Source organism: Dipodomys ordii, unplaced genomic scaffold, assembly GCF_000151885.1.
Source record: "Dipodomys ordii isolate 6190 unplaced genomic scaffold, Dord_2.0 Scaffold83, whole genome shotgun sequence".
Lineage (NCBI taxonomy): Eukaryota > Metazoa > Chordata > Mammalia > Rodentia > Heteromyidae > Dipodomys > Dipodomys ordii.
This window is the reverse complement of record NW_012267299.1, coordinates 2,949,651-2,977,492: the sequence shown is the minus strand read 5'-3', so window position 1 is coordinate 2,977,492 and position 27,842 is coordinate 2,949,651. Positions and strand designations below refer to the sequence as shown.

General features: G+C 40.7%; 2 protein-coding genes across 2 annotated transcripts in view; one reads left to right on the top strand and one right to left on the bottom strand.

Moving 5' to 3' along the window:
* Iqgap2 (IQ motif containing GTPase activating protein 2) overlaps positions 1-27,842 on the bottom strand; it is a 256,487-nt gene that overhangs the window by 78,060 nt on the left and 150,585 nt on the right. The window contains exons 12-14 of the mRNA XM_013025233.1: positions 22,537-22,589; positions 20,732-20,895; positions 4,456-4,546 (exon numbers count right to left, since the gene is read on the bottom strand). Coding sequence (XP_012880687.1) covers positions 4,456-4,546; positions 20,732-20,895; positions 22,537-22,589 — 308 coding nt within the window. The remainder of the gene's footprint in view (positions 1-4,455; positions 4,547-20,731; positions 20,896-22,536; positions 22,590-27,842) is intronic.
* Positions 7,425-17,382, top strand: F2rl2 (coagulation factor II (thrombin) receptor-like 2). Its single transcript, XM_013025224.1, has 4 exons — positions 7,425-7,488; positions 10,078-11,114; positions 16,905-17,104; positions 17,271-17,382. The coding sequence occupies exons 1-4, from the start codon at positions 7,425-7,427 to the stop codon at positions 17,380-17,382; spliced, it is 1,413 nt and encodes a 470-aa protein (XP_012880678.1).

Sequence of the window (27,842 nt, the reverse complement as noted above, 5' to 3'; positions counted from 1 at the left end):
GATCAAAAGAACTCCAGGACAATGTCCATACCCTAGGTTCAAGCTTATGGCCACTTAAAAAAAAAGACAACAAAAAAGCTGACAGTAGACACAAATCTCTCGGACAAAGTAATATTCTTTTTCATCTAGTACTTGAGAGAAAAGCCTCTTGTCTATAGAAGTAGTTTGCTTCCTTTCTGCTAATCTTTCTGAGAACTGTTTTTCTGAAAAGTTCCTGCTTTGGATGGGTAGCTTGGCCCTTGTTAATTACATTTTAGTTATATCTTTTTTCTTCTGCACTTTAATTAAGAACTCTTGTTAAAAGCTCCTAAAATTTTAGTTACATCACATTAATTAAGCCACATCCTTTTGCAGATTGTGAATCTGAGCTCAGCCAATGAGAGCAGAGGGGAGGGGTCTGCTGGGTTAGGGATAAAAAGGAAACAGCTTGCCTGCTCTGTGTGCTTGCTTGCCAAATTTTTGGAAGTAAATGTAGCTTTGCGGAGTATCTTTTGAGTTGGTTATTCGAGTTTCCTTATTCCTATGTGACACTCAGTGTCCTGAGCCATTTCTAACATATTGATGTGCAAGGAGCTAGTCCACAGATGAGTCTCCAGGGCTAAGTCCTATCTCAACAGCAATTTCCATGAAAATCTGAAACATACCTTGGAGAAGACCATTACAGGATAGGCATTCTTGCTCCTCATTTTACTCAGTGTCTGTGACATAGTAGGTGCTTAATGTTTGTTTAGAGCAGATAGAAGTGTCCTTTACATCATTAAAATTGGACTGTGGGGAGTGGAGCTGTGGCTCAAGTGATAGGGCACCAGGCCTTGAGTGTAACAGCCAAGAGTGAATGTGAGATCCTGAGTTCAAGTCCCTGTACTGGCATAAAAAAATGTCTGTGTAACAGTCAGTGCTATTTGCTCTGGCACTAACTGGCCTCAAACTCTAATTTTTTTAGTGTTCTCTCCAATGTCAGGGATCACTTCCTATGGACATCATGTGCCTGCTTTGGACAGCACAAACTCCTTATCAGTTGAAAAATTGTAGCTTCTGCTGCTGTGTTTGGAGCTGGGAAGAGAAATAGCCACATATAAGAGTTAAGTCTGTAGAAAGAATAAATGGACTCAAGGTGTCTATGCCAGGCATATGCAGGGATAATAGTAGAATAGCTTTAATGCAATGACTGTCAACATCTTTTTTAGGGGTATGCCAGTCCTGGGGCTTGAACTTAGGGCCTGGGCACTGTCCCTAAGCTTTTTTGTTTAAAGCTAGCACTCTACCACTAGCACCACTAGCCACAGCACCACTGCTGGCTTTGAATCAGGACGTTCTTATCTCAGTGTCCTGAGCAGCAAGAATTACAGGCATGCGTCACCAGTGCCTGACTGAGCCATCTATTTTGATTGCTCTGTTGTTTACTCTGTGGCTTGTGATTTAGTCCTAAGCAATAGAGGATGATAGATAAATGACTTCTAGAAAGTAATGTATATTTTGGCTGAGGAACAAATGAAGATACCATCTGTAAATCTCGTATGAAATCCAAAACCCCTGTGCTTTAAATCTTAAGCTATATGCCAGCAAGCTCCCTTTAAAGTATATACTACAGGGAAGGGGCAAGGGATAAAATGGCCAATAGGGCAAAATAATCTTTGTAGGTTAAAGCACACTGATCTATGTATGGTATATAATTGGCATGTACAACTTATTATTAGTATTAAAATTTCATGATATGGAGAGATTAAGGAAAAACTATTTTAAAATCTCTTAGGGAATAATAATAATAATAAGTTGAGAAATTCTGCTGTAAGGAATCAGATGTTGAGGCAAACATATTTCAAGTAAGATACTAGAGGGAAAAGGAACATACTAGTCAAAATGAGGAGACTCAGCAACCCTGCCTTTTCAATCTGCGTGTGGGAGATTCAGGGGTCAAAACACTTCTTTGATCAGATTATGTAGGATGTTTATACCATGTGACCATAATCTCAAGTCTTCATCCACAAGGTGAATGCTTTTAAAAGAAATATTAAATTCCAGCTGAAAACCCAGAAAACTCTCATATTTCAATGTCAAAGCAGCATGGCTTTACCCACCCAAAATCTGATATATATGAATATACTTTATATACATATATATATATATATATGTGTATACACACACACACACACATATATGAAGAAATTACCACGACTCTTGTGAAGAACAGGACAGAGCTGGAGAAGGGAGGATTTTCAGATATGTAGCACACAACAAAAAAAATCACATTTTTGAGAAAACATTTTACTTTTCTAGTCAATAGAATTGAAAAACAGCTCTAAGATCGACAGACCAAATGTAAGAAAAATAATGAATAAAAGACATAAAAGGACTTCTAAATCGGTTTGATCTTCTGAGAAGGAAGTCATAACCATTTTAGGCTGAGTATCCACATTACAATCTCATTTCTTGACAGATGGGCACTGGTGGTTTATGTCTATAATCCTAGTTAGGAGGCTGATATCTGAGGATCAGATGACAGCTGCTTTTGGTTTAATATGTTAATTTAAATCTCCTATCTATCCACCTTAATTATATTATTTTATATGGCGATTTAAATCTCTTATGTATATAACTCAACTATCTTATTTTCTCCCTTAAACATTAGAGCACTAGAAAGGCAAGACTTTAAAGTTCTTAAGGAAGTAAAAGTTTAGAGAAAAATACAGATATTTTTCCAAGCTAAAGAAATAAATACAGATGTTCTCCATAGATGCTTCCAAAGTTTGAAAGCACAGCTGCTGCAGAGACCAAGCTGTGTCAGCAACACTCTATGGGCTGATGAACTGGGGAAGTCTACTCCACAAACAGGCAGGTTTTTATTGAGTCTTACTTTAATTTGTGTAGGGACGTATTATACATGGAGACCATTTGTATATCAATTTAGAAGCTATTTCAGATGGTCAGGTAGACTTTCTTACTATTCCTTCTTCAGAATAGAAGTTGAAGGTTTTTTTTTTTTTTTAGTTCTGTTTCTGTTTTTGCCAGTTCTGGGGCTTGAACTTGCCTGGGAGCTGTCCCTGAGCATCTTTGTCCTTAAGGTTGTTTTCTACTACTTGAGCCACAGCACCACTTCCAGCTTTTACCTGAGTAGTTTACTACAGATAAGAGTGTCATGGACTTTGCTGTCCTGGCTGGCTTCAAACCACGATCCTCAGATCTCAACCTCCTAAGTAGCTAGGACTACTGGTATGAGCCACTGGTGCCTGGCATTTTGAGTGTGTGTGTGGGACAGTGGGGCTTGACCTCAGAGCCTGGGAGCTGTCCCTGAGCTCTCTTGCTCAAGGCTAGTGCTCTACCACTTTGAGCCATAGCACTACTTTTGGCTTTTGAGTGGTTAATTGGAGACAAGAGTCTCAAGGAGACTTTCTGCTTGGGCTGGCTTCGAATCTTGATCCTCAGATTTCAGCCTCCTGAGTATCTAGGATTGTAGGAGTGAGCCACCAGCACCTAGCACTTTAAAAAAAAAACCATATGAACCAATATGAGAATTCTTTTAGCTACTGTCCCATTGGAGATAATCACAGGGTGGGTTTGGAAGCTGGGATGCAGTGAGAGAACATGGATTAAAATTCCTTGCATCATCCATCCAGCTTCTAAAACCCTGATCTGGCTGGGGAACCACAGTGGTGCCTCAGGTCTGTAGAAACTCATGCTGATTCATGGCCAGTGACCAGTAGTCCTGCGAAGCCTGCTTCTATTCCTTTCCCTAGAACATTCACCCTCCAAGACCTCTAGAACCCTTTGGAGAAGACCAGCAGAAATATTAATGGTATAATTTTGGGGTAGTGTTGTGGTATCCTTGCTCAAGAAAAGTGGGTCTCTCCCTCATCTAAGAGGCTCTGGGTTTGTGATGTGGATGCAGTCTGGACAATAAGGGAATCTGATTCTTTTTACCATTCAAGGTAGACTTCTCTTGACTTAGAACTCTTCTACGTGTACAGATTAAGAAGTTAGGAACTACTGGTTGATTTTAATTCTAGGAATACCTTGATCATTTAGACAACTCCACAGGGCTGAGACCCTTCAAGATACTGCTCAGTCTGCTCTTGTACATCAATACCCACGTACATAGTGTTCTTCCCTCCCTCTCTCCACCCTCCTTCCCTACGGGTCTGTTTTCTGACAAATCCTAACAATGGAAACTATGGAAAAGAGGATATTTATCGAGCAGGAATGGGCTAGTTCCTGGTGGAACAGAGTCTCCCACCCACTGGTTTCTTTTCAGCAATATGGGTCAAATTTTGTTGGAAACAGCAACCAATCAGGGCAAGTAGAGAACCACCTAATCAAATATCTATACTAAGTATGCATCCACAAACTAAAATGTGGTAAGAGTCCAAATCTTTCTAGAAATTGAAAATTGACATGACTTCAGTTGTATATCCAAATCTAAGCAAGGCACACTGACAACAAAAAAAGGCATGGACTTACATTGCTTTGCTCTGCTCTCATGTGTGTTGGCTTCATCAATGGCTTGCTGTATCTCATCCAGCCAAAGAACTTTAGAAATACTATCAGGGTCCTAGGAAAAATGGCATAGAACCAAGGAGAGAGAACAGTGAATGACAGGATGGAATCAATAACTTCTCTTCAGGATCCATTTCATTATAGTTTCCTAATTCTTAACCAGCAAACCAATAAGCAGTGCCCTATATAGCACAAGCTGCTAGTGAACAGATCCTGAATCTGACCACTTTCCCCCTTTTGTCCTTACCACCAGGAGTTTGCTATTGTCATCTCTCACATGGAAAGCTACACTGGTCTCATAGTTTTTGTTGCTTCCAAGTCTGTCCTGTATCTCCATGCCCTCTAGAGAAAACCACATGATCTCTCCAAAATGGCTATCTCATTATGCCCCTCTTCCAAGGAAACCCATTGAAAGCTTCCTACTGAAGAAAACACAAACTCCCTTTTCATGAACGGTAGGTAGGGCAGTACCCTTTCATGTCGTCTTTCTCTGTTATTGAACTTCTTATAGATTCTAGAACTCTACCTTAGCTGCATAACCATGTTTTCTCATTCAGAACTCAATTTAAATACTACCTCTTCTAAAGAGTTTTTCCCCCCAGGGATAACTAAGCATTCAATTACTGTGATTGCCAAATGATATGGCTGGGTCCCCCAGGGTGCCATGGGAAAACAGAATGATGCTCAATATTTATCAGACACAGAGACAAAAATAAAAATATGGCTGTGCGCTGGTGGCTCACATCTGTGTAATTCTAGCTACTCAGGAGGCTGAGATCTGAGGATCATGGCTCAAAGCCAGCCCAGGCAGGAAAATCCAAGAGACTCATCTTTAATAAACCATCAGAAAACTGGAAGTGGTGTTGTGGCTCAAAGTGGTAGAATGCTAGCTTTGAGCAAAAGAGCTCAGTGCCCAGGCCCCAAGTTCAAGCCCCATGACTGACAAAAGAAAATGTTGCTTGCTCCCAATGAGCTCTTGGTCTTGAGGAAGATATAGATGTGTCAAGGAACAATTATCATATAATGTGATCAGGGAAGTATCAGATACAGGTACATGGCAAGAAGGGGCAGGGATTTTGAAGTCCAGGAGGAAAAAAGACTGAGCTCCAGAAAGAGAGGTAGGAGCAGTGAAAATTTATGAAATTATCTTTGGGTTGGTTCTGATGATCCTACTATAAATGAATTGCTCACAGATATTAACCAGAACTGCCAGGTAGCAACTACAAATATTTTGTAAATGCTTGTCCAAAGTTGCAAGTAAATGCTTGGGGGGGGGTGTAGTTGTGGAGATGGGAGGGCAGGGATGGTAAGGAAAAAACAAAGGAGGAGGCAACAATGCTTGGTAAGAAATGTACTCATTATCTTGCTCATGTAAGTGTAACCCCTCTGTACAGTATTTTCACAATAAAAGAACTTATTAATAAAAAAAGGAATTAAAATATTTTCAGGAAAGATATGCTATTCCATTAAAAATATACTACTGTATTCAGCTATGTGTAGGGGCACAGACCTATTTCTTCCTACTTTAACCCTCAGTCTTTTATGTTTCATGTGAAATTAATTTTTTCTGATTCTTGATGTATTTTATTTTCAGCAAGCTATTGGGTTGCCAACCTTAGGGTTTAGCCATATATTATGTTTTTTCTGTATACCAAATGATATTCTACTCACAAATGTACTTCACATTACTGAATTGTACCCTTAAAATTGGTAAGATGGTAAATTTTGTTAGGTATCTCCTACCACAATTGTTGGGAGAGATGGGGAGAATAATGGAAGGAATGACACTGAGCAAGATGACAAATCATAATTTTTGAATTAAAATTTCTTTATACTACTAAAGACAACAAAGCAATCTCATGTAGACCTGCTTACAGAGATTATGGAATACAGGCAGTTCTCTGCACTTGAGTGTTGTATAATGATTTTGGCATAGTCATATAGTGTTGTTTGGTGTTACTGAATTGCGCAGAACACAGTGGGCTATGGTAAACAGCTCCTCTTCTAATACTGTTACCATCATATCAAGTTCAGCTCGGCATATTTATATGAAACTGGCAGAGATTTCCACAGCCATCAAGCGCCTAAACAATTTTAACTTCTTAGTATTTGCTTGCCATAATAAATTTAAACTTAGGTAATGAGTTTAATTAAAATCTGATAAAAATAATTAAAATTAAATAGCTAGGAGAATAAAGGAAAGACTAAGTTCTGACTGCTCAAGTATTAAGTAGGAATTATACTCTGGCACTGTTTTTGAAATGGGCAAAATGATATATGAGCAGATTCATAGCTAACTGCTGCATAAAATCTATGTATAGCACTGCCTTTTTTCTTGTGTGTGTGTGTGTGTGTGTGTGTGTGTGCGCGCACACATGTGCCCTGGTACTGGGGCTTAAAACTGAGGGCCTTGAATTCTTTCTTGACTTTTTTGATCAAGGCTGACTACCACTGGACCCACACCTCCACTTCTGGCTTTGTGTAATAGTTAATTGGAGATAAGAGCTTCATGGACTTCTCTGTCCAGGCTGGCTTTGAATCGCAATCCTTTGGAGTAGCTAAGATTACAGGTAGGAGCCACTACTTCCTGGCTAGTGGTGGTATTTAAAATGCAAGTCACTAAATCAGGGAGAGCTACAGCATCTCTTCAGCACCTTTGGCTTGTGAGGATAACGGTAGGGAAGTTCGATGATTTTCTCCAGAGATAACGTAATGTGCTCAGAGGCTTGGCCTGAATCATGCATATGGAAATTTCTAACGTCACTTTATTTCCCTACAGAGGAACTAGGGCAGGTTCCTGCCCACAAAGCACAGCCAAGAGAACCTGCTTCAGCCAAGACGACAAGTCTCTACTTGCTGCTACCACATGAAGCTGAGGGGAAACTGTGTCCTGTGACTTTATACCTTGGAGAAGTGGGTTTCAGGACATCAAAATGAAAGCCCTCATTGTGGCAGCTTCTAGACTACTGTTCCTGCTGTCTACTATTTGTCAAAGTGGTAAGTTCTTTTCTTTTGGGATACAATGATTATGTTGTAAGAGTCATCTGAACCTAATTCTCTTAATATTCTCAAAGGGCAGAATGTGTTCTTGGTTACAGCCAGAATCCTGGAGATGAACATCTACTTTGTTCACTTTATCTTGTTAAAGATGTACTGTCCTCTATTAATATCTAAATTTTGGTGCTAGAATCAAGATTTTAGATATACAGTTAAGTCAGAAAGCAATATTCTTTGTGAGAAGTGTTTGCATTTGTAGGAATTTCCTCTAACTTTGGAAAGACAGGACTTTTTCAAGAGATTGAAAGAATCTTATGCCAGGCCCCATTGGCTCATGCCAGTAATCTTAGCTATGCAGGTGGCTGAGATCTGAGGATTAAGCCTTTGAAGTCAGCAAAGGCAGGAAAATTCATAACACCCTTAATTCTAATTAACCACCTAAAGCTGGAAGTGGAGGTATGGCTCAAGTGATAGAGTGCCAGACTGGTGTTTAAAAGCTAAGGAGCAGTGTAAGGCCTTGAGTTCAAGCCCCAATACTGGCATAAGCTCAAAGCATTCAGGATACACACACACACACACACACACACACACACACACACACACACACGTGAATGTACCTATAAGTCCCTTTTTACCCTGCTTGTCTTCCTAGACTCACCTTCACCATTTCCTAACCTTTGCCTAGTTCAGTAACTCAGAGTATCCTTAAAGTATGAATAATTACAATAGCATCCAAATCAGACTCCTTTCTCCTTTTTTTGGCGGGGGGGATCCGGTCATGGGGCCTGAACTCTGGGCCTGGGCGCTGTCCCTCAGCTCTTCAGTTCAAGGCTAGCACTCTACCACTTGAGCCACAGTGCCACTTCCAGCTTTTTTCGTTTTGCTTATGTGGTGCTGAGGAATCGAACCCAGGGCCTGAAAAACTCAGCGATAGCACCCAGGCCCAGAGTTTAAGTCCCACAACCAACAACAACAACAAAAAAGTGGGTTGATTCCTGATCTCACAGATCCCTACACTCCATATTTAATGCTCCATTCACATCAGTAGAGTTGCTGTTTCACATAGGAAGGCTGGCCAGCACAGAGCTGTCACAGCGTGAAAGCCCCCTGAGTGCACAGAGGGCTCCTTTGGTTAAAAAGCTCTGCTGGAGACCCACACTGAGCTCATGAAAGGCCTTGGCTTTGTGGAATTGGGCTCACTCAAGGACAAACCCCCATAAGCTGTGAGGAGAGCAGAACAGTGATATGAAATCAAAGTCATTGGTATATTATTAGTATCCTACTGACACTGTAACAAATGTTCATAATTGAGTGTTTAAAAGAGCACAGATTTATTATCTGGTATTTCTGGAGGTCAGAAATATTAAAATCAAGGTGTTGGCAGGGCTGTATTCATTCAAGAGGATTTGGACAAGAATCTGACTTCTTGCCTTTTTCAGACTCTTAAAAACTGCCTGCATTCCTTGGTCCACTGCCCCTCCTTCTATCTTCAAAGCCAGTCGCACGGCCTCTCCAAATCTGCCTGATTTTCACCCTCTTGCCTCCCTCCTACAAGGACTCTTAGGATTATATTTGACCCACTTGGTCAGTCCAGGATACTCTAACTACTCCTATATGTAAAATTCCCTTTCGCCATATGAGGTCACACATTCTCAGGTTCCCAGAACCAGCAGGTGGAATCTTTGTGGCTTTATTCTTTTTACCACATTGGTCAGTACTACCATCAGAGGTGTGTATGCAACCTCATGAATAGGCCGTGATTTCTTAGGATAGTTTCAGAGCCCTTCAAGAATTTGAGTATAATTTATTTTTTCAAAATTCATCTCTTAGATGTCTTTTATTAGTATATTATAATAAATTTTTGTGTCTTCTACAATAGTCAAAGGTTTCCCAAAAAGTGATGAAACTTATTTAAAATTCTACATTTTTTAACTTTTATTGCAATAAAGTGTCAACTGCATATACATACAAAATGAACATTTCCTAATATTTATTGGGTATTCCCAGACCCCATGCCCATTCATCACCAGCAAAATCTAATTCACCTATTAGACTCCATCTCTTTATAAGCCTTGTTCATCATTTTCTTGACGTTTCTCGAATCCAAATGACTACGTAGCTTATAGTCAATATAACATTTGCCTATAATGTTTTGAGCTAATTTTGCTTCCACTAGTACTATTAACTCCTTTCACACAAGGAGTTGTGTGTATGTGCTGAGGTTTATGGCACACACTACAAACATGCCTATGGATTGCTTGATTATAGGCAATATCAGGTATGTGTACATATGTGTGTGTATATATATATATATATATAGGTGTGATAATGAAAATAAATATGTGATATAATAAAATATATAATGATCTTTTAAAATAAAATGGTTCTAAATCTTACAATTACATAAATTATGGAACATAAATCATTTAAAGCTAAGGTCAACTCACAGAGGACTTAACTAGTAACAGTGAGCACCTGAGTTTAAATCCCAGTACTGCCCAAAGTAAAACACTTCACTTAGTTTTTACCCAAACTATAAAATAAGGCTTGGCAAAATAAAAAAGTGCTGTAATTTCCTTTCACTTACAGGCATGGGAAACATTGCAGACAAGTCAAGAAAACCAAACTTAACTGTTAGGACCTTGTATGGAACCCCCCCAAATGCTTCTGAAGACTTCTCACTTTCTGCCATAAAAGGCTGGACAGGAGCCACTATAAATGTGAGGTGCCCTGAAGGAAATGTTTCACATCTTCACATGAATAATGTCACCGTGGGGTACCTGAAAAGTTCCTTAAGGACCAAGCTGATACCTGCTATCTACATCCTGGTATTTGTGGTTGGTATTCCAGCCAACAGTATGACCCTGTGGAAACTCCTTTTCAGAAACAAACCCATCTGTCTGACCATCTTCCATACCAACCTGGCCATTGCAGATATTCTCTTCTGTGTCACACTGCCATTTAAGATCATTTATCACCTCAATGGAAATAACTGGATATTTGGAGAGGTCTTGTGCCGGGCTACCACTGTGCTCTTCTATGGAAACCTATACTGCTCCATTCTGCTCCTTACCTGCATGAGCATCAGCCGCTACCTGGCCATTGTTCATCCTTTCACATACCGAAGGCTGCCCAAGCGCAAATACACTTGGCTAACATGTGGTGTGGTGTGGGTGATGGTTTTCTTATACATGCTGCCATTTTGCATCCTGAAACAGGAATATTACCTTCTGCAGCTGGACATCACCACCTGCCATGATGGCTACAGCCTATGCGAGTCTTCCTCCCTCTTCCAGTTGTGCTACTTCATCTCTTTAGCTGTCTTTGGATGCTTAATTCCATTCATGGTTGTTACATACTGCTACACAAACATCATCATCCACAGACTTAACATACATGATCAAAGATGGCTGAGGTATTCAAAGGCGGTTGTTTTCATCATGGTGATTTTCATGGTTTGCTTTATGCCGAGTAATATTATATTGATTGCTTATCATGTTAACTACTACAGTCACAACACGGATGGCTTATACTTTTCTTATCTCATAGCTTTGTGCCTGGGTAGCCTGAATAGTTGCTTAGACCCATTCCTTTATTTTCTCATGTTAAAAATGTTAAATCAGCCGAGTGCTGGTGGCTCACGCTTGAAATTCTAGATACTCAGGAGACTGAGATCTGAGGATCACAGTTCAAAGCCAGCCTGGGCAGGAAAGTCTGTGAGACTCTTATCTCCAATAAACCAGTAGAAAACTGGAAATGATGCTGTGGCTCAACTGAACTGAAGAGCTAAGGGACAGTGTCCAGGCCCAGAGTTCAAGGCCCATGACTGACAAAACAACAACAACAAAAAACCAAAACAACAACAACAAAGAAAGCTGACCATGGTGAGAGGATCATAGAGAAGCGGGAAAGCGACCTACAAAGACATACTTGGGACAATGTATGCTGAGCGCAAGCACCTCTATTCTTTTGCTCTATGTTTTGAGCTCTTAAGACACAGTATTTCAAATATCAAACATTACAAGAGCATTAGCAATTGTTTTTGTGTATGAGTGTATGTATGTGCTCGCCTTAGCTTTTTTGCTCAAGGCTGGTGGTCTATCACTTGAGGCACACAGTTAACTGGAATCAAGAATCTCAGGGACTTTCCTGACCTGGTTGGCTTTAAACTGTGATACTTAGATCTTTGCCTCATGCATAGCTAGAATTACAGGCATAAGCAACCAATGCTGGGTGTAGCAATTGTGTTTTAAATAGTACCTTGTCAGTATTTTAAGAATGTCAGTGCAGGAGGAAAGTAACCAGTCTTTTCTGACAATGACACATTTCCATTAACTTTCTGACACTCCAAGCTCTTTCAAGTTTCCCCTTTTCCTCCTATGAGAAGTATTGCCGCCCTTGGAATTTAGCATCCATCTCAATTCTTCTGTTTTCCAATTTCAGTCTTTGCAATTACAGAAGTGACATGAGTACATGTACTTCTGTCTTTTAACCATTCCCCTTATTGCTAGCTTTTCTTCTATTTCACAGATCATGCCAGGCCAACCCTCCTTAGACCCTAGTTTTGTGTGTGTGTGTGTGTGTGTTGTGCCAGTATTGTGGTTTTGAACTCAGGGCTTGGGTACTCTACCACTTGAACCACATCTCCACTTGCTGTTGTTTTTTGGAGTGGCTTTGGATTGGCTTTAAACCTCGATCTTCAGATCTCATCTCCTAAGTAGCTAGAATTACAGTGAGCCATTGGCATCTGGTGAGACAAAAGTTTTAATATACCAAAATCATCTACAGACTCTCCACTGCTTCTGGAAAGTTAGCAGGGCTAACTTTCTGATGGGACTTTCTGTGTGCCTCAGTGAATAAGCCCCAGCCAAACCCCTCTATCTCTGCCTTTTTATCTCTGCTCCTGCAAATGTGGGTTCAAACATTTTTGCCTATTCATCTCCTGAAGTCTTGAAGGATTGTTCTTCCCTGATTATCATGCTGAAAGTGTCGTTTTTCTCATCTGAACTTCCAAAGCACTTTCTTATACTTTTTACATACAAATTTACATACAAATATTCATTCCATAAACAAGTAAGTATGATGTATTCAGTTTTTTCTACAAGTTCCACATGTACAGAAACAGCCAACTTCAAAAGTACTTCTGTATTGAATATGTATTTATTTCTTGCCACTATTCCACAAACAACAGTGCTCTTTAAACAATAGAGTAAAAACACCACAACTATTTACCCAGCATTTATAATGTATCAGCTGTTTTAAGAAATCCAGAAGTGCCTATAATCCTAGCTACACAGGAGGCTGAGATCTGAAGATCGCGGTTCAAACCCAGCCTGGGCAGGACAGTCCATGAGACTCTTATCTCCAATTAACCACCAGAAAACTGAAAGTGGCACTGTGGCTCAAGTGGTAAAAGTGCTAGCCTTGAGCTGAAGAGCTCAGGGACAGTGCCCAGACCCAGAGTTCCAGCTCTATGACTGACCAAAAAGAAAAAAAGAAAGAAAGAAAGAAAAAAAATCCAGAAGTGATTTAAAGTCTATGGAAGGATGTGGAGAGAAGATGTATTAGTACTATATACCATTTTATACAAAGGACATTAGCATCATGGATTTTAGTATTGGCAGGTATCCTGGATCCAGTTCCCTAAGGCTAATGAGGGTCGACTGTACAACGAAATTCTTGGGGCCACACTGGGTCTATGTGCTTTCAAGCTCTTTGAATGCTCCGCTCCATGCTTTGCATGTTACATGGCTGAATGAAAGGATAAAACCCCAATAGCATGAAAGCCCATTCACTTCATATAAAGAAGGAAACATCTTCTGAGTGACATAGTATGACAGCATTTCTGGCTAAGCATGCAAAATGGTAAGGAAGTTCAGCTAAGACTATAGCTATAAGGTCATTTGGAAGTTGAAAATCAAAAAAAATTCCCACCCAGGCTCACTCCTGTATTTCTAGCTTACTCAGGGGGATAAGATCTGAGAATCCAGGTTCAAAGCCAGCCTAGCCAGGAAAGCCCTTGAAATTCATCTCTGATAAACTATTCCCCAAAAGCTGGAAGTGGTAGAGCGCTCACCTTGAGCACAAAAAGCTCAGGGAGAGTGCTCAGGCCCTGAATTCAAGCCCCAGGGACTGGCACACACATGCGTGGACACACATTTACCATCCCTCCCCCCATAAACATAACACACATGTCTCCAACCAGCTTTCTTATTCTTTCTACTGAGGAATAGGGCATTTATAAATTTTTAGTTACAGTTAATTGTATTTCTCTTAGCTGAAGGATCAAATAAGAGAAAAAAATTTGTGGCTAAGGGTGGGGTGCTATTAGTAAATATATATAGGGTTGAGGAAACCCTAACACATGAAACATTGCAGAGAGAAACTGTAGATACAAGCATTTAACCATATTCTTTCTATCAGCCATCAAAACAATAAAAATACTTAATACTTTTAAATGTGTAGTTTTTATTTGGTCTCAATCTTTTTTTTCTTGTGCTGGTCCTAGTGCTGAACCCAGGGTCAATGCACTATCGCCGAGCTGTTTTGCTCAAGGCTAGCACCTTGACACTTGAGCCACAGCTCCACTTCCAGTGTTTTTGGTATTTAATTGGAGACAAGAGTCTCCATGGACTGTCCTGCCTGGGCTGGCTTTGAATTGTGATTCTCAGATTTCAGCTTCCTGAGTAGCTAGAATTACAGGTGTGAGCTACTGGTGCCTGGTTTGGTCCCAGTCTTTGATAAATTCTATGAAGCTGTTCCTCACTATGACTTTTAGTAGCTGTGTACTGTGGAATAAGCTTTGTCTAGCATTGATAATACTAGCAACACCATTGTTTTTCCTGTTATTTTCTAAGGTGTGACTTTGGGAAGGAAAGGCGCAGAACTACCATCATGTAAATACACTAGAAATTTCCAGGAGTGACAGAGCAAAGCTTAAAAACAAAACACAAAGACGCAGCCAAATAAACAGAATCAGATTTCTCCAAGGATAAACACATTGAGAAAAGGCTGAGAGAAGTTTTAAAATGAAGGGACTAATCAGGTGCCCACTCAATTGAGAAGGTAGTATCTTTCGAATGACTTAAGATGACAGCTGGTTAAACATGCAAAAAAGTTACTAAGAATGTATCTATAAGGTTAGTGGGGAAGTTAAAACAAAATAACATCTCAGTTGGTTGCTGGTGGCTTACTCCTGTAATCCTAACTACTCAAGAGGTTGAGATCTGAGACTTTTGGTTTGAGACCAGCCTCAGCAGCAAAGTCCATGGAGACTCTTTATCCCCAATAAATGACACCAAAAGATCTAGAAGCGGAGCTATGCCTGGAGCAATAGAGTGCTATCCTTGAAAAAAAAGTTCAGAGAGACTGGACCTAGGACCAGTGCATGCGTGTGCATCTGCCCCCCCCCTTGCTGGAGATATAGCTCAGAGCTGGAGATATAGCTCAGTGGTACAGTGGTGTTTGGTTGGAATGCACAAGGACCACCCTCACCACGATGATGATAATGATGATTATGATGATGATGATGATGGAGAAAGTGAATTGCATTTAAAAATAGCAATTAAACTAAACATGAAGTATTCTCTAGACTTGTATTATTTGAAATTTGTTAACATTGGCCAATACAACTCCAGCCTTAGTTTTATTGGTCAAAAGTGGGTTGATTTCCGGGTGCTGGTGGCTCACACCTGTAATCCTAGCTACTCAGGAGGCTGAGATCTGAGGATCACGGTTCAAAGCCAGACTGGGCAGGAAAGGTTGTGAAACTCCTGGGTTTTTTTTTTTTTTGGTCGGTTGTGGGGCTTGAACTCTGGGCCTGGGCACTGTCCCTCAGCTCTTCAGCTCAAGGCTAGCACTCTACCACTTGAGCTACAGCACAACTTCCAGTTTTCTGGTGATTTTTATTAGAGATAAAAGTTTCACGGACTTTCCTACCTGGGCTGGCTTTGAACCTTGATCCTCAGATCTCAGCCTCCTGAGTAGCTAGGATTACAGGTGTGAGTTACCGGCACCCAGCAGTTTGTGAAACTCTTATCTCCACTAAACCATAGAAAACCAGAAGTGGTGCTGTGGCTCAAGTGGCAGAGCGCTTGCCTTGAGCTGAAGAGCTCAGGGATAGCACCCAGACCCAGAGTTTAAGTCCCACAACCACCACCACCACCAACAACAAAGTGGGTTGATTCCTGGTCTCACAGATGCCTACACTCCATATTTAATGCTCCATTCACATCAATAGCTGTTTCGCATAGGACGGCTGGCCAGCCCAGAGCTGTCACAGCATGAAGCCCTCTGAGTGCACAGAGGGCTCCTTTGGTTAAAAAGCTCTGCTGGAGACCCACACTGAGCTCATGAAAGGCCTTGGCTTTGTGGAACTGGGCTCACTCAAGTAACCCCATAAGCTGTGAGGAGAGCAGAACAGCGATGTAGTAAGAAACTTGTGCCAGAGACGTTACTGACCCCAAATTGGGCGGCAGCCACAGGAGTCCATGATGGTACATTCTAATATGTGGCGTCAGGCACACACAAAGATGTACATATTCAAAACTATCATTAATATAACAACATTAATATAACACATTGGCCTGCCTTGCTGTGTGGACATCCTGTAGAAATGCTTTGATTGCCTACGGTCCTTTGCCAGATGAGACCAGTATCCAGAGCAATGGCTCAACCTCTCACTTGGTGCAGATGCCTGAACATCAGTGTTTCCAGGTATAGGTCTTTTTCTGATGCTGTAGCTGTTACAATGGGGCCTAGTGGAAGAACTATGGCTATCAAACAGAGTTAGCAAAGTCACAAAGTAACAAAAGATGCAAAGCAGGGGTGAAGAATCCTGTTCTGGAGTTATAACATCATTATGGGTCATACATAATTATCAATACAGGCAGACAGGTCATGGGTAGGGCAGCCAGCGAGAGGCATTACATGTCTGGCCTGTTATATACCGAATGATGTTTTGGGATTTATTACCCATCCCTGATTTAAAGGATAAACATAAAAATACTGGAGTTGGCCAGCGCTGGTGGCTTACTCCTGTAATTCTAGCTATTCAGGAGGCTGAGGTCTGAGGATGGAAGTCTGAAGTCAGCCCAGGCAGGAAAGTTTGTGAGTTTCATCTCCAATGAACTATCCAGAAAAAGTTGGAAGTGCGGCTCTGGCTCAAGTGGTAGAACTAGCCTTGAGCAAAAAAGCTCAGGGAAAGCACCCAGGCCCTGAGTTCAAGCCCCAAGACTTGCACACATGCATGGGTATACATTCACATGCATGCATGCACGCACACACACACACACACACACACACACACACACACACACACACAAATACTGGAGCTAGGTAAACAAGATGTCACCAAAACTGATGAAGAGGCTGGGGATGGCACCACTGCTTCTGTGCTGGTACGCTCTCTTGCAAAGAGCTTTGTTTTAGAAGGATTAGCAAAAGTGCTAATCCAGGAGAAATCAGGAGAGGTGACAATAGCTGCTGATGCTGTAATTGCTGAACCTGAGCAGCAGCCTCAACCTGTCACAATCCCTGAAGAAACTGCTCAGGTTCCTACAATTTCTGCAAATAGCAACAGTGAAATTGGCAACATCATTTCTGATGCAATGAAAAGGTTGGAAGACAGGCCTCGTCGCTCTCATGCAGGAGGGGATAATACTGAACAATAAATTAGACATTACTGAAGCCATAAAGTTAGCCCAAGGGTATATTTCCCTAGACTCTAGCAATGCATCAAATAGCCAAAAATGTGAATTCCATGTTACCTATGTTCTATTGAGTGAAAAGAATTTTTCTAGCATCCAATCTGTTACACTTGCTATTGAAATTGCCAGAGCTCACTATAAGCCCTTGGCCACGCTTCAAGGTGTAGATCGTTTTCAGAATCTGTGACTGTTAAAATGGGGCTAAATGGAAAAACAATGGCTAATAAAATTGGGACAGTTCCAAAGTCCCAGTTATGAGCTGTGTGTGTGTGTGTGTGTGTGTGTGTGTGTGTGTGTGTGTGTGTGTGTTTGTGCACTCACATATTTATTTAGCCAGTCTTGGGGCTTGAACTCTGGACCTGGGCAATGTCCCTGGGCTTCTTTTGCTCAAAGCTACATTTTAACACTTGAGCCTCAGTGCCACTTCCAGCTTTTTACTGAGTACTTTACTGGAGATAAGAGTCTCATGGCTTTTCTTGCATAGGCTGGCTTCAAACCACAATCCTCAAATCCTAGCCTCCTGAGTAGAGAGGACTGCAGGTATGAGCCACCAGCATCAGATGGTATATTCATTTGTGAATATATTTAAAGTTGGTGTTTAGGTCTTTAGGTAGCAGTCAAAACTCTAGGTTTTGGGAACAATAGAAATAACCAGCTTTGGGCTGGGTAGGTGGCTCAGTGGAGAGAGCGCTTGCATTGCATGCATGAGGCCCTGGATTTGATTCCTCAGCACCACATAAGCAAAAAGAAAAAGATAAAAGCCAGAAGTGGCGCTGTGGCTCAAGTGGTAGAGTGCTAGCCTTGAGCTAAAGAGCTGAGGGACAGCGCTCAGACCTCATGACCGCACACCCCCCCCAAAAAAAGAAATAATCAGCTTGAAGATATGGGTATGGTTTCTGATGGTGCGGTGTTTGGAGCAGAGGGATTCAGCCTAAATCTTGAAAATGTTCAACCTCATGATTTAAGGTGATATCATGCTTTAGAAGGATAAAATGTGACAACGCACAAATGAAAAACAAATTAATCACTGAGCAGTTAGATTTTTACAACCAGTGAAGATGAAAAGGAAAAACTGGATGAAAGTAGCTGTCTGAAGGCTGATGGGCCAAGAACTGTCCAAATGAACAAAAGGAAAGCTACACTTGTCCTTGGTGCTACAAGAATGGCTGAAGAGGTCATTGTGCTCTGCTTTGGGGCATTCCAGCCTCAAACACAGGAATCTTTGGTGAATGAATTTTTAAAAATTGGTAGAGAAGTTATTAGGAGAGCACTAAATTCTTGAAATGACCACAGTTAAGAATGCAGGTGTAAAAGGATCTTTAAAAATTGAGAAAATCCAGCCGAACTTCTCAGAATTTGGCTATGATGTTATGCTGAGAGATTTTATAAATACTGTGGAAAAAGGAGTCACTGATGGAATGAAGATGCTAAGAACTGCTTTATTGGATGTTACAGGATGGCTTCTGTTTACTACTACAGAAACTGAAGTCACAGAAATACCCAAAGAAAGACCCTGAAGTAGGTACAGCATGGGGGGGGGGTGGAGGCGGTAAGAGTGTGGGAGGGGAATAAAGGTAAAGGAGGAGCTAGTATGTTCTAGAATATTACTATTACTAATAAACTATGTCAGGAAGTTCAGAGTAGGGTTCCTCACCAAGAACTTCAGAGGAGTCAGCTAAACAAAAAGACTGAACAAAACATGGGCAAATCATAACCATTTTTTACTGGTTTCAATTGACAATATATAATAGCTGTCATTGTCCATGTCTACAGATGGCTTATTTCACGTTTTAATGAAAAGGACATTTGTACATTCCTGACACTGATGGGAAGAGCCAGGTTATAAACATAATGCTTTAAAACATACAGAATTCAGAGGTTAAATGATCATTTGTTCTTGTTAACTTTGTCCCTGCCAGCAGTTTAACAGCCTGTTTATGTCATTCCAAAAAAAACAAAACAAAAAACTAAAAAACCCCAGTAGGGCATCTTTACTATATTCTGTTAAAATCAGGATTTCAGTGCTTGCTATCTGGGTGGGCTACTCAGAAGCAGCCTTTCTGTGGAGAGAGAGAGTAATTACACACCAAGCAGATGAATACTCAGGTATGAAACAGTCTTTGTGTAACAAAATCTCGTTTAGAATTTCATGATGGGAACACACAGAGATGAGGTGCCTTGCCCACGGTCATGTAGTCAGGAGATGCATGCTGTCTGATTCCAAAGCAAATGTCTTCTCTTTTCTATGTGGGTAGTGGGAACAATGAGGACAAGGCCCATGTTCCTTCCCTGCACATGAGGGCATGAGACTTGGGGCTGAGTCTTCACTGTCCTATTTCTTGGCTGTACCTCGGGCCTGCATTTACCTGAGCTGCCCAGGCTCAGGATGTTCTACATGAGACTACACCACCCCAAGGCTTAGCTGAGGAAGAGGTCTACCAAGTAGAGCACCTGGAAATGCAGAGAATGAGCTGATACCACATGGAGCAAATTCCGCCCTCTCCCCGCCCCCTTCACTGAGGAGGTTTAGCTGTGTGGAGCCAGAAGTGGAGCTGTGGCTCAAATGGTAAGAGTGACAGCCTTGAGAGCCCGTGGAGCTCTGAGTTCAAATCTCAATCACACCAACCAGTGCCCAGCAGCAGTAGATTCCTTACTAGTACAAATAGTTCCACATCATGACAATCATTTCAAGAGGACTCTAGCCATTTAAATCTCTTCCTAGGCCTAGACTCAATCACATTGGTACCCACTGAGCCCTGCTTGCATGTTGATCTTATCCACCCCATCTATCCTTTCTTCCCTGCTTCAGGTACCTGTTCTACCTCCACACCAAACTTCCCTTAAGAGTCTAGACCACAATGGGCACCAGCTTTGTCTGAATTATCTCTAAAACTTTGCTGCACACTCTTCTCCCCTGCTCTCCAACCATTCTATATGAGAATGCCTACTGCCTCCTCACTAAGTTCTTAAACACCATGAAAATAACCACAGAGGATATTCATGTGGCCTCCATGTTTCCTTCTTCCTACCCGATGTTGAACACCGCACCATGCACACAAGAAATGCGCAGCGAATATCCAAGAGACTCTAAACAAGATCTTACCTACAACTGAGTTTTGAGTAAAAATCAGTTCTGCAGCCAGCTTGCCCTGAAGGGTCGGCACTAGAAAGATAGCTAGATGGCTTCCATTATGATTCGTTGGACTGAGGAGCTTGTGAGATTTAACAAAAATGATTGAAACTTTCCCCTGCCACTGCCTTCCCAGCCCACACTCTTTTTTTTGGGTCAGTTGTGGGGGCTTGAACTCTGGGCTTAGGTGCTGTTCCTCAGCTCTCCAGCTCAAGAGCTCTACCACTTGAGCCACAGCACCACTTCCCCCACACTCTTTTTTTAACTGTATTTTTTTTGTCTTTTCTCTTTTGGTACTGGGGATCGAACCCAGGACGTTGCGCTTGCTAGGCAAGCGCTTTGCCACTGAGCTACATCCCAGCCCCCAGCCCACACTCTTAAGGGAAACAAACACACTAAAACCTACCGTGAGTTTCTGTGATTTTGCTCGGTACAAAACATCCTGGTAGTGTTGCGCATGGCCTGGTTCTACATCTTTGATCTTAGCAGTAGGTAACATCAAGGTTTCTAGCGTTTTAAAAGGATTCCCTTCATCTATAGCTTCATTGATGTATCCTAGAGCCACAATTCCTAGAAAATGAAGGAAAAAAAATCCTTTAAGTCACAGTGCAGTATACACTGTTATAACATCTATTGCAATGACTGGTAAAGCTATGGGATATAAGATCAATGTACAAAACCAAATGTTTTTCTACAGACACATAGTGTACAATCTATAAGTGAAGGAAAAATGCTAATAAGTTCCAATTAGAAATACATTTCAATTACAACAAGAATATTTAGGAGTAACCTAACAACTGTAGTATAAGACATATATACTGAAAACCATGGAATACCTTGGGGAGCCAAGAGAATTACAGGTAATCAAAACAAATGGCGAGGTACCTCCTATCTATAACTGAAAATTTAATATTGTAAAAGTGGAAATATTCCTCATATTACCTATATATTCGGCACAATCCTTCTAAAACTCCCGACAGCCTTATTTAAACAAAGAAACAGACAATCTAGCCTTAAAAAAGTCATATGAAAATGCAAAGGCACAAGAATAACGAGTACAGTCATAAAAAGACAAAAGTTGGAGGATTTTTTCCCCATCTTTAAAGTTATTACGAAACAACAGTGAAGATAACTGTATACTATAACACAGGATAAACATACAGGCCAGTGGAACATAATCTGGGGTCTAAAAAGTAATCCTTTCATTTACAGTCAACTGATTTGGGGAGGGGGCAGAGTGCCAACAGTAAAATGAGAACATAAAACAAAATCCAGAAACAATCCTTATAACAAATGGTGCCGAGCCAAACAGTTGTGAGGCTGGATCTCTACATCTAATCATGCTAAAAAATTCTAGCACTTGGGAAGCAGAAGCAGTATCAGGAGTTCGAGGCTAGTCTAATTTAATAGTCACCCCCCCCACATACACAAAAATATCATAGACCAGCTGGGTGCTGGTAGCTCATGTCTGTAATCCTAGCTACTCAGGAGGTTGAGATCTGAGGATCACAGTTCAAAGCCAGCCTAGCCAAGAAAGTCCATGAGACTCGCATCTCCAATAAACCACCAGAAAACCAGAAGTGGCGCGGTAGCTCAAGTGGTAGAGCACTCGCCTTGAGCTGAAGCGCTCAGGACAGCACCCAGGTTCAGAGTTCAAGCCTCATGACTGATCAAAAAAAAAAAAAAGTCAACAGGTGGCTCACACCTCTAATCCTAGCTACCCAGGAGGTGGAGATCTAAGGATGTGGTTCAAACCCAGACTAGGCAGGAATGTCTGAGTCTCTTACCTCCAATTAACTATCAAAAGAAAACACAGAAATGGAGTTATAGCTCAAGTGGTGGAGTACTAGCCTTGAGCAAAAGCTCAGGGACAGTGCCCAGGACCTGAGTTCGAGTTGCAGGACTGGCACAAAAAAAGTCAATAATTAAAAGACAAGGAGTCAAAGAGACACTTCTCTAGTAAAGATATACATATGGTTAGTAAACACATGAAAAATGCTCAACATCATTAGTAATTAGGAAAATATAAGTTCTTATCTCAGCAAGATATCTTGTACCCACTAGGAGAGCTATACTAAAAAACAAGCAATAAAAAGTGTTGTTGAGAAGGTGAAGAATTAAGACCCTTTATTTACTGCTGGTAGCAATGGAAAATGTACAGTCACCTTGAAAAGTTTGGCAGGTTCTTAAAAATATTAAAGATAGAATTACCATGTGAGTCAGCAATTTTACTATCAGATACATTCTCAACTAGAAACACATGCCTGTAGAAAAATTTGTATATGAATGCTTATAGCTATTCACAATAAAAATAGAAATTAATTTCCTTTCAATGCTTATGATATACACAAGTATATATCCATAGTCTATTCTTTGACCTAGAAAGGAACATGAAATGTACATATATATGATACAATGTGAATGAATCTTGAAAATATGCTGGGTGAAAAAAAGACACAAAAGGCCAGTGAACACTTTTAAAAGGTTAATGAGGAATGCTATTTCTATCATGACTAGATATGAATGCCAAAATAAATGGTGAGGGAGCCCCAAAACCCAGAACTGGATGAATATAGCGTAGAGTGGAATATAAAAGAAAACAGAAGTATAGAGATGCTTAGCTACACAAGCTAGTCTTCCTATTACTTTATTTCAGCACTCTGCAAAGGATGCCAAAACATAGTTCAAAATCAAGCAACCCTTTACAGTGTGAAGAGAAGAGTGAATTCCACAAGCTCAGTGCTGTCCTGCAGAGCTTTGTGAATGGTGGAAACATTCAGAGTTGTCTGATACGGTAGCCATTAACAACAAGTTAACTACTGAGCACTTAACATGTGGCTGGTACCTTGGAAGAACTGAACTCAATTTTTTTTTTTACTCAGCTTTAATTAATTTAAACAGTCATATACAGCTGGGAGATGGAAATATCCACAGGGATAGTTATGCATATTTAAGGTTCCAATATGGATAATGGATTTTCACATATTATTTATCTGATCAATAAAATGCTACCTAGAACGCTAATTCCTGAAATATCAAAGAGTGGACAAACCTATCCTCTTGTTTAATTTCTACTGTCTTTTACATGCTAAGTCACCTTAGACTATAGGCTCTAAAATCCAGGAAAGAAAGAGTCAAGCTACTGAGTCTAAGAACTTTATGCTATCTAAGGAATTTTTATTACTATCTCATTATTTAAAAATAAACTATCACCCTGTATTAAAATCAGGAAGCATATTTTATCTATCTATCTATCATCTATCTATCTTATATGTACACACTCATACCTATACATGGTAACAGGAGCTTTTACTTCCTTCTGTAGTATAAATAAACCAGATCTGGTAAAGGTACTAAACACTGACAGGCAAGAAGCTCAGGAGATAAACTATCTTAAGCCCACATCTGTTCCTATTTCTTTTATTCATATTTTCCATCAAAATGATCACAAGTCACTTTAGAAATGTGATATGCCATGAAACAGAGCAAGTACTCCTAAAAGCTTTCAGAAAACATCTCTATCTTGACCTTCAAATTAAGGTAAAAGTTTAGCTAAATACTTTCTGCATAGATGAGCCCATAAATACTTATTAGAAAGGAGAAAGAGACCATCTAAAACTAGAAATTATTCCAGATTCTGACTCACTCATGTCTGAAGTCAAAGCAAAAGTACTTTTCTAATTAAATGATTTCCAAATACCGAGAGAATTTGGAAATATTCAAGTACACTCCACACATGAGACCCTGGCATCTCACCCTATAATATTTACACACTGGAGAGCATAGAACACGTCACATCAGTCCCTAGACATCTTCTTGGGTAGGCTGCTCTAAATACCTTCAAACACCCCATCCAAAAATGTCCTTCATAACACCACATCTGAGAAAGAGAATGTACACACATCCTAACAGCCGATCACCTGGCAATGAGTGCATTCCAGCTGACTTGATTGAAACCACTAGCTGAACTTTTTGGTGTGTTTCCAACAACACCAGTTGCTGAGGTCATAATAAATGACCTCATAGGAGCTGAAAGGCCTACCCATAAGCCCCATGGGCATATCTGCATCACTTTGATGCCAGTAAAGGGGATATCCCCTACAGACACAGGCTGCTGAGCTTCAGGTTCAGCTTATCTTTCAGTCCAGTGAAGGGGACATTCTCTGAGAATTCATATATCAGAAACAGTACATGAAGTTACCTATATAAGCAAGGATATCTGTGGGGCACCGGTGGCTCAAACCTGAAATCCTAGTTATTGAGGTGGCTGAGATCTGAGACTCGTGATCTGAAGCCAGCAGGAAATTTTGTGGAACTCATCTCCAATAAACTACCAAAAAGAAGCCGGAAGTGGAACTGTAGCTAAGGTGGTAGAGCACTAGTCTTGAGCAAAAGAAGCTTAGGAACAGTGCCAATCCTAATATTCAAGTCCCAGGAATAATGATGATGATGATGACAATGATGATAATAATAATAATGATGATAATAAGAGGATACCTTTGAAACTTAAAAAGCAAAATCTCAAATGAGAAAATGTCCCTAGATACATGGTTAAAATAATATTCCTCTATGACTCAATCAGGAAAACGGAACTTTCTCATAAATCAGTAGAAGCCAGGCATCAGTAGCTCACAGTTGTAATCCTAGCTATTCAGGAGGCTGAGATCTGCAGACCACAGTTTGAAGCCAGCCAGGGCAGGAAAACCATGAGACTGGGGCTCTCTCTCTCTCTCCTCTCTTCTCTTCTCACTCTCTCCCTATCTTTTTCTCCTGCAGATCCTGGGGCTTGAACTCAGGGCCTGGACACTGTCCCTGAGCTGCTTTTGCACAAGGCTAGCACTCTTAACAGTTGAGCATCAATGCCACTTCAGGCTTTTTCTGAGTCTAGAAAGAGGACAGGAGGGCAGAGGGGAGGGAACTAAACTCTACAAAAGCATACAGGGCTGTAATTCTCTCCATTGTGCCCTACCCATCCTTAGATAATGAACATCTGCTCTAAGTAGAGCTTTTGTCTTGATTAATACCTGGCAAGCACCACAAGCCCCTAAGCTGTTACAGCAGCAAGCCTGGGCTGGGTAGGGCATCTGATCACAGGCATCTCACACACCCCATGGATGGGAAGCTGTGTGGTTCCCAAAGAGGAAGTTCAACTGTGGATGCAGTCATGATTCTGTCCAGATGTCCATGTTCTAGTAAGTGCATCTACCGCATACTATATCAAGGAAATCCAGCTTTTACAGGAAAGGTTCCAGTGAGATATTTAAAAACAAAAACCTAATTTGAAAAAAACTTTTTTTTGGCAAGGTAATCATAGGAATTAGCAAAGAACTAGAAGAAAATATGCAAACACAATCAACTAATAAAGCCAGGTGCTTTATCTCAACCATGATTCAGCAGATGAAGATCAGACCTGAGTCTTTACCAAAGCATTCAATAAAAATATCTTGGGCTTGTAAGACAAGCTTCTGACTACTCCATCATTAAGCTGAGAGGAATAGAAAAGTCAAAACTGACTGGGCATGGTATATGATGAGAATCAGGTCCCATTTATCTATGTAACCCAGCATGGAAGAATAAGGATTGTGAAGTTGAGGCCAGCCTAAACAAACAAACAGATGGAGGGAAAGAAAACAGAGGGAGGGAGGCAGGGACAGAAAGAGAAGGAAATGGAATGAACAAAAGGAAAGAAGGAAGTGAAAGGAAAGGAAAGAGGAGGAAGGAAAAGAAAGAAGAAAGAAAAAGAAGTAGCAGAAGTTAGAAATTTTGTTATTAAGTCAAAGAGCTTAGAAGCCCCAAAGATGGGGTTGGTTTGTTTTGTATGATGGAAAAGACAGCTTGAAGCCTGAATTTTGTCACTTATGCTACAAAACAGCAATAATTAGCTGCTGAAGTTGTGCAGTTCCACTATCTTTATAAGCAAGAGCAAGTAAGTGGATATTCAGAAAGCATGTTTCAGGGCATATCTTCTTGACCTTGGTCCATTCTCATGCTAGTTGCTCCTAGTTTTAGGAACAAAGCAAATTGTCATGATTCATGCTTATAAAGTTCAATTTTGTATTCATCCCTAAGGTTGGAAAGTATGTCCAGGTTTAGGAAAATGTTTGGATAGGTGGACAAAATTAAATAAAGGTCACCGAAGCCAGGTGCTTAACGAAATCTATGTTGTTGCTGGATGCTGGTGGCTCACGCCTGTAATCCTAGCTATTCAGGAAGCTGAGATCTGAGGATATGGTTTGAGGTCACCCAGTGCAGGAAAGTTTATGAGACTCTCATCTCCAACTAAGCAACAGAAAACCTGAAGTGTTGCTGTGGCTCACAGTGGTAGAATGCTAGACTTGAGTGAAAAAGCTCAGGGACAACGCTCAGGCCCTGAGTTCAAACCCCATCACTGAGGGGGGAAAAAAAGCTATGTTGTCTAGAGAAACCTTTTTTTTTTGACAAGAAAATAATTAGTACTTTTATTTCTGTGTTTTTGTATCTCTGTCTTGTATAAAATTTATAAATAAATGCATGTAATTAAGAGAGGCTTTATATTTCTAGAATTTTTATAATTCTAGAATTTGTACTTGAGGTTGGCCTTGCTAGGCAAGTGCTCTACTTACTTGAACCATACTCCCAATGCTTTTGCCCTGATCAGCCTTGAATCTTGATCCTCTACCTCTGCCTCCCAAGTAGCTGTTATTACAAGTGGTATTATTACCATGCCTGGATATGAGTGTGTTCTTACACGCTTCCATGAACAAAACTTTACAATTAGATATCAAGTTGTTGGCACAGGCCAAAATTTTCTTAAGAGACCCAGAAACACAACAAATCAAAGAAAGGTTGGACAAATGGGATTGCATGAAACTGTAGAGCTTCTGCATGGCAAAGGACATAGCTAGCAAGATCAATAGAAAGCCCATGGATTGGGAGGAGGAAGATCTTCACTAGCCATACAGTGGACAAGGGCCTTGTATCTAAAATATACTTCAAACTCAAAAAATTAAATCCGCCAACAACAAATCCTCAAACAACTGCCCGATTAATAAATGGGCTAAAGACTTAAAGAGAAACTTCTCTGAAGAGGAAAGAAGGATGGCCAATAGACACATGAAGAAATGCTCAACCTCTCTAGCCATAAAAGAAATGTAAATGAAAACAACATTGTGATTCCAACTCACCCCAGTTAGAATGGCTATAATCAAGAACTCTAAGAACAACAGATGCTGGAGGGGACGTGGCCAAAAGAGAACCCTACTGGTGGAGTGTAAACTTGTTCAACCACTTTGGAAAGCAGTATGGAGGTTCCTCAAAAGAGTCCACATAGAGCTCTCCCATGACCCAGCAATCCCACTTTTGGGCATTTACGCAAACAAGGCCATACTAAAGCTACCAGCAGCATTATCACCATAGCTAATAAGCATAGTTTATTGCAGCATTATTCACCATAGCTAAGATATGGAACCAACCCAGATGCCCTTCAGTAGATGAATGGATCAAGAAAATGTGGTACACACACACACACACACACACAC

What these genes read in the sequence shown, in the direction of transcription:
- F2rl2 (XM_013025224.1), top strand. Translation starts at nt 7,425, where the DNA reads ATGAAAGCCCTCATTGTGGCAGCTTCTAGACTACTGTTCCTGCTGTCT. An exon ending in GTCTACTATTTGTCAAAGTG is followed by an intron (nt 7,489 to 10,077) that starts GTAAGTTCTTTT and finishes TTTCACTTACAG; the next exon opens with GCATGGGAAACATTGCAGAC. An exon ending in TAAAAATGTTAAATCAGCCG is followed by an intron (nt 11,115 to 16,904) that starts AGTGCTGGTGGC and finishes TCTCTTGCAAAG; the next exon opens with AGCTTTGTTTTAGAAGGATT.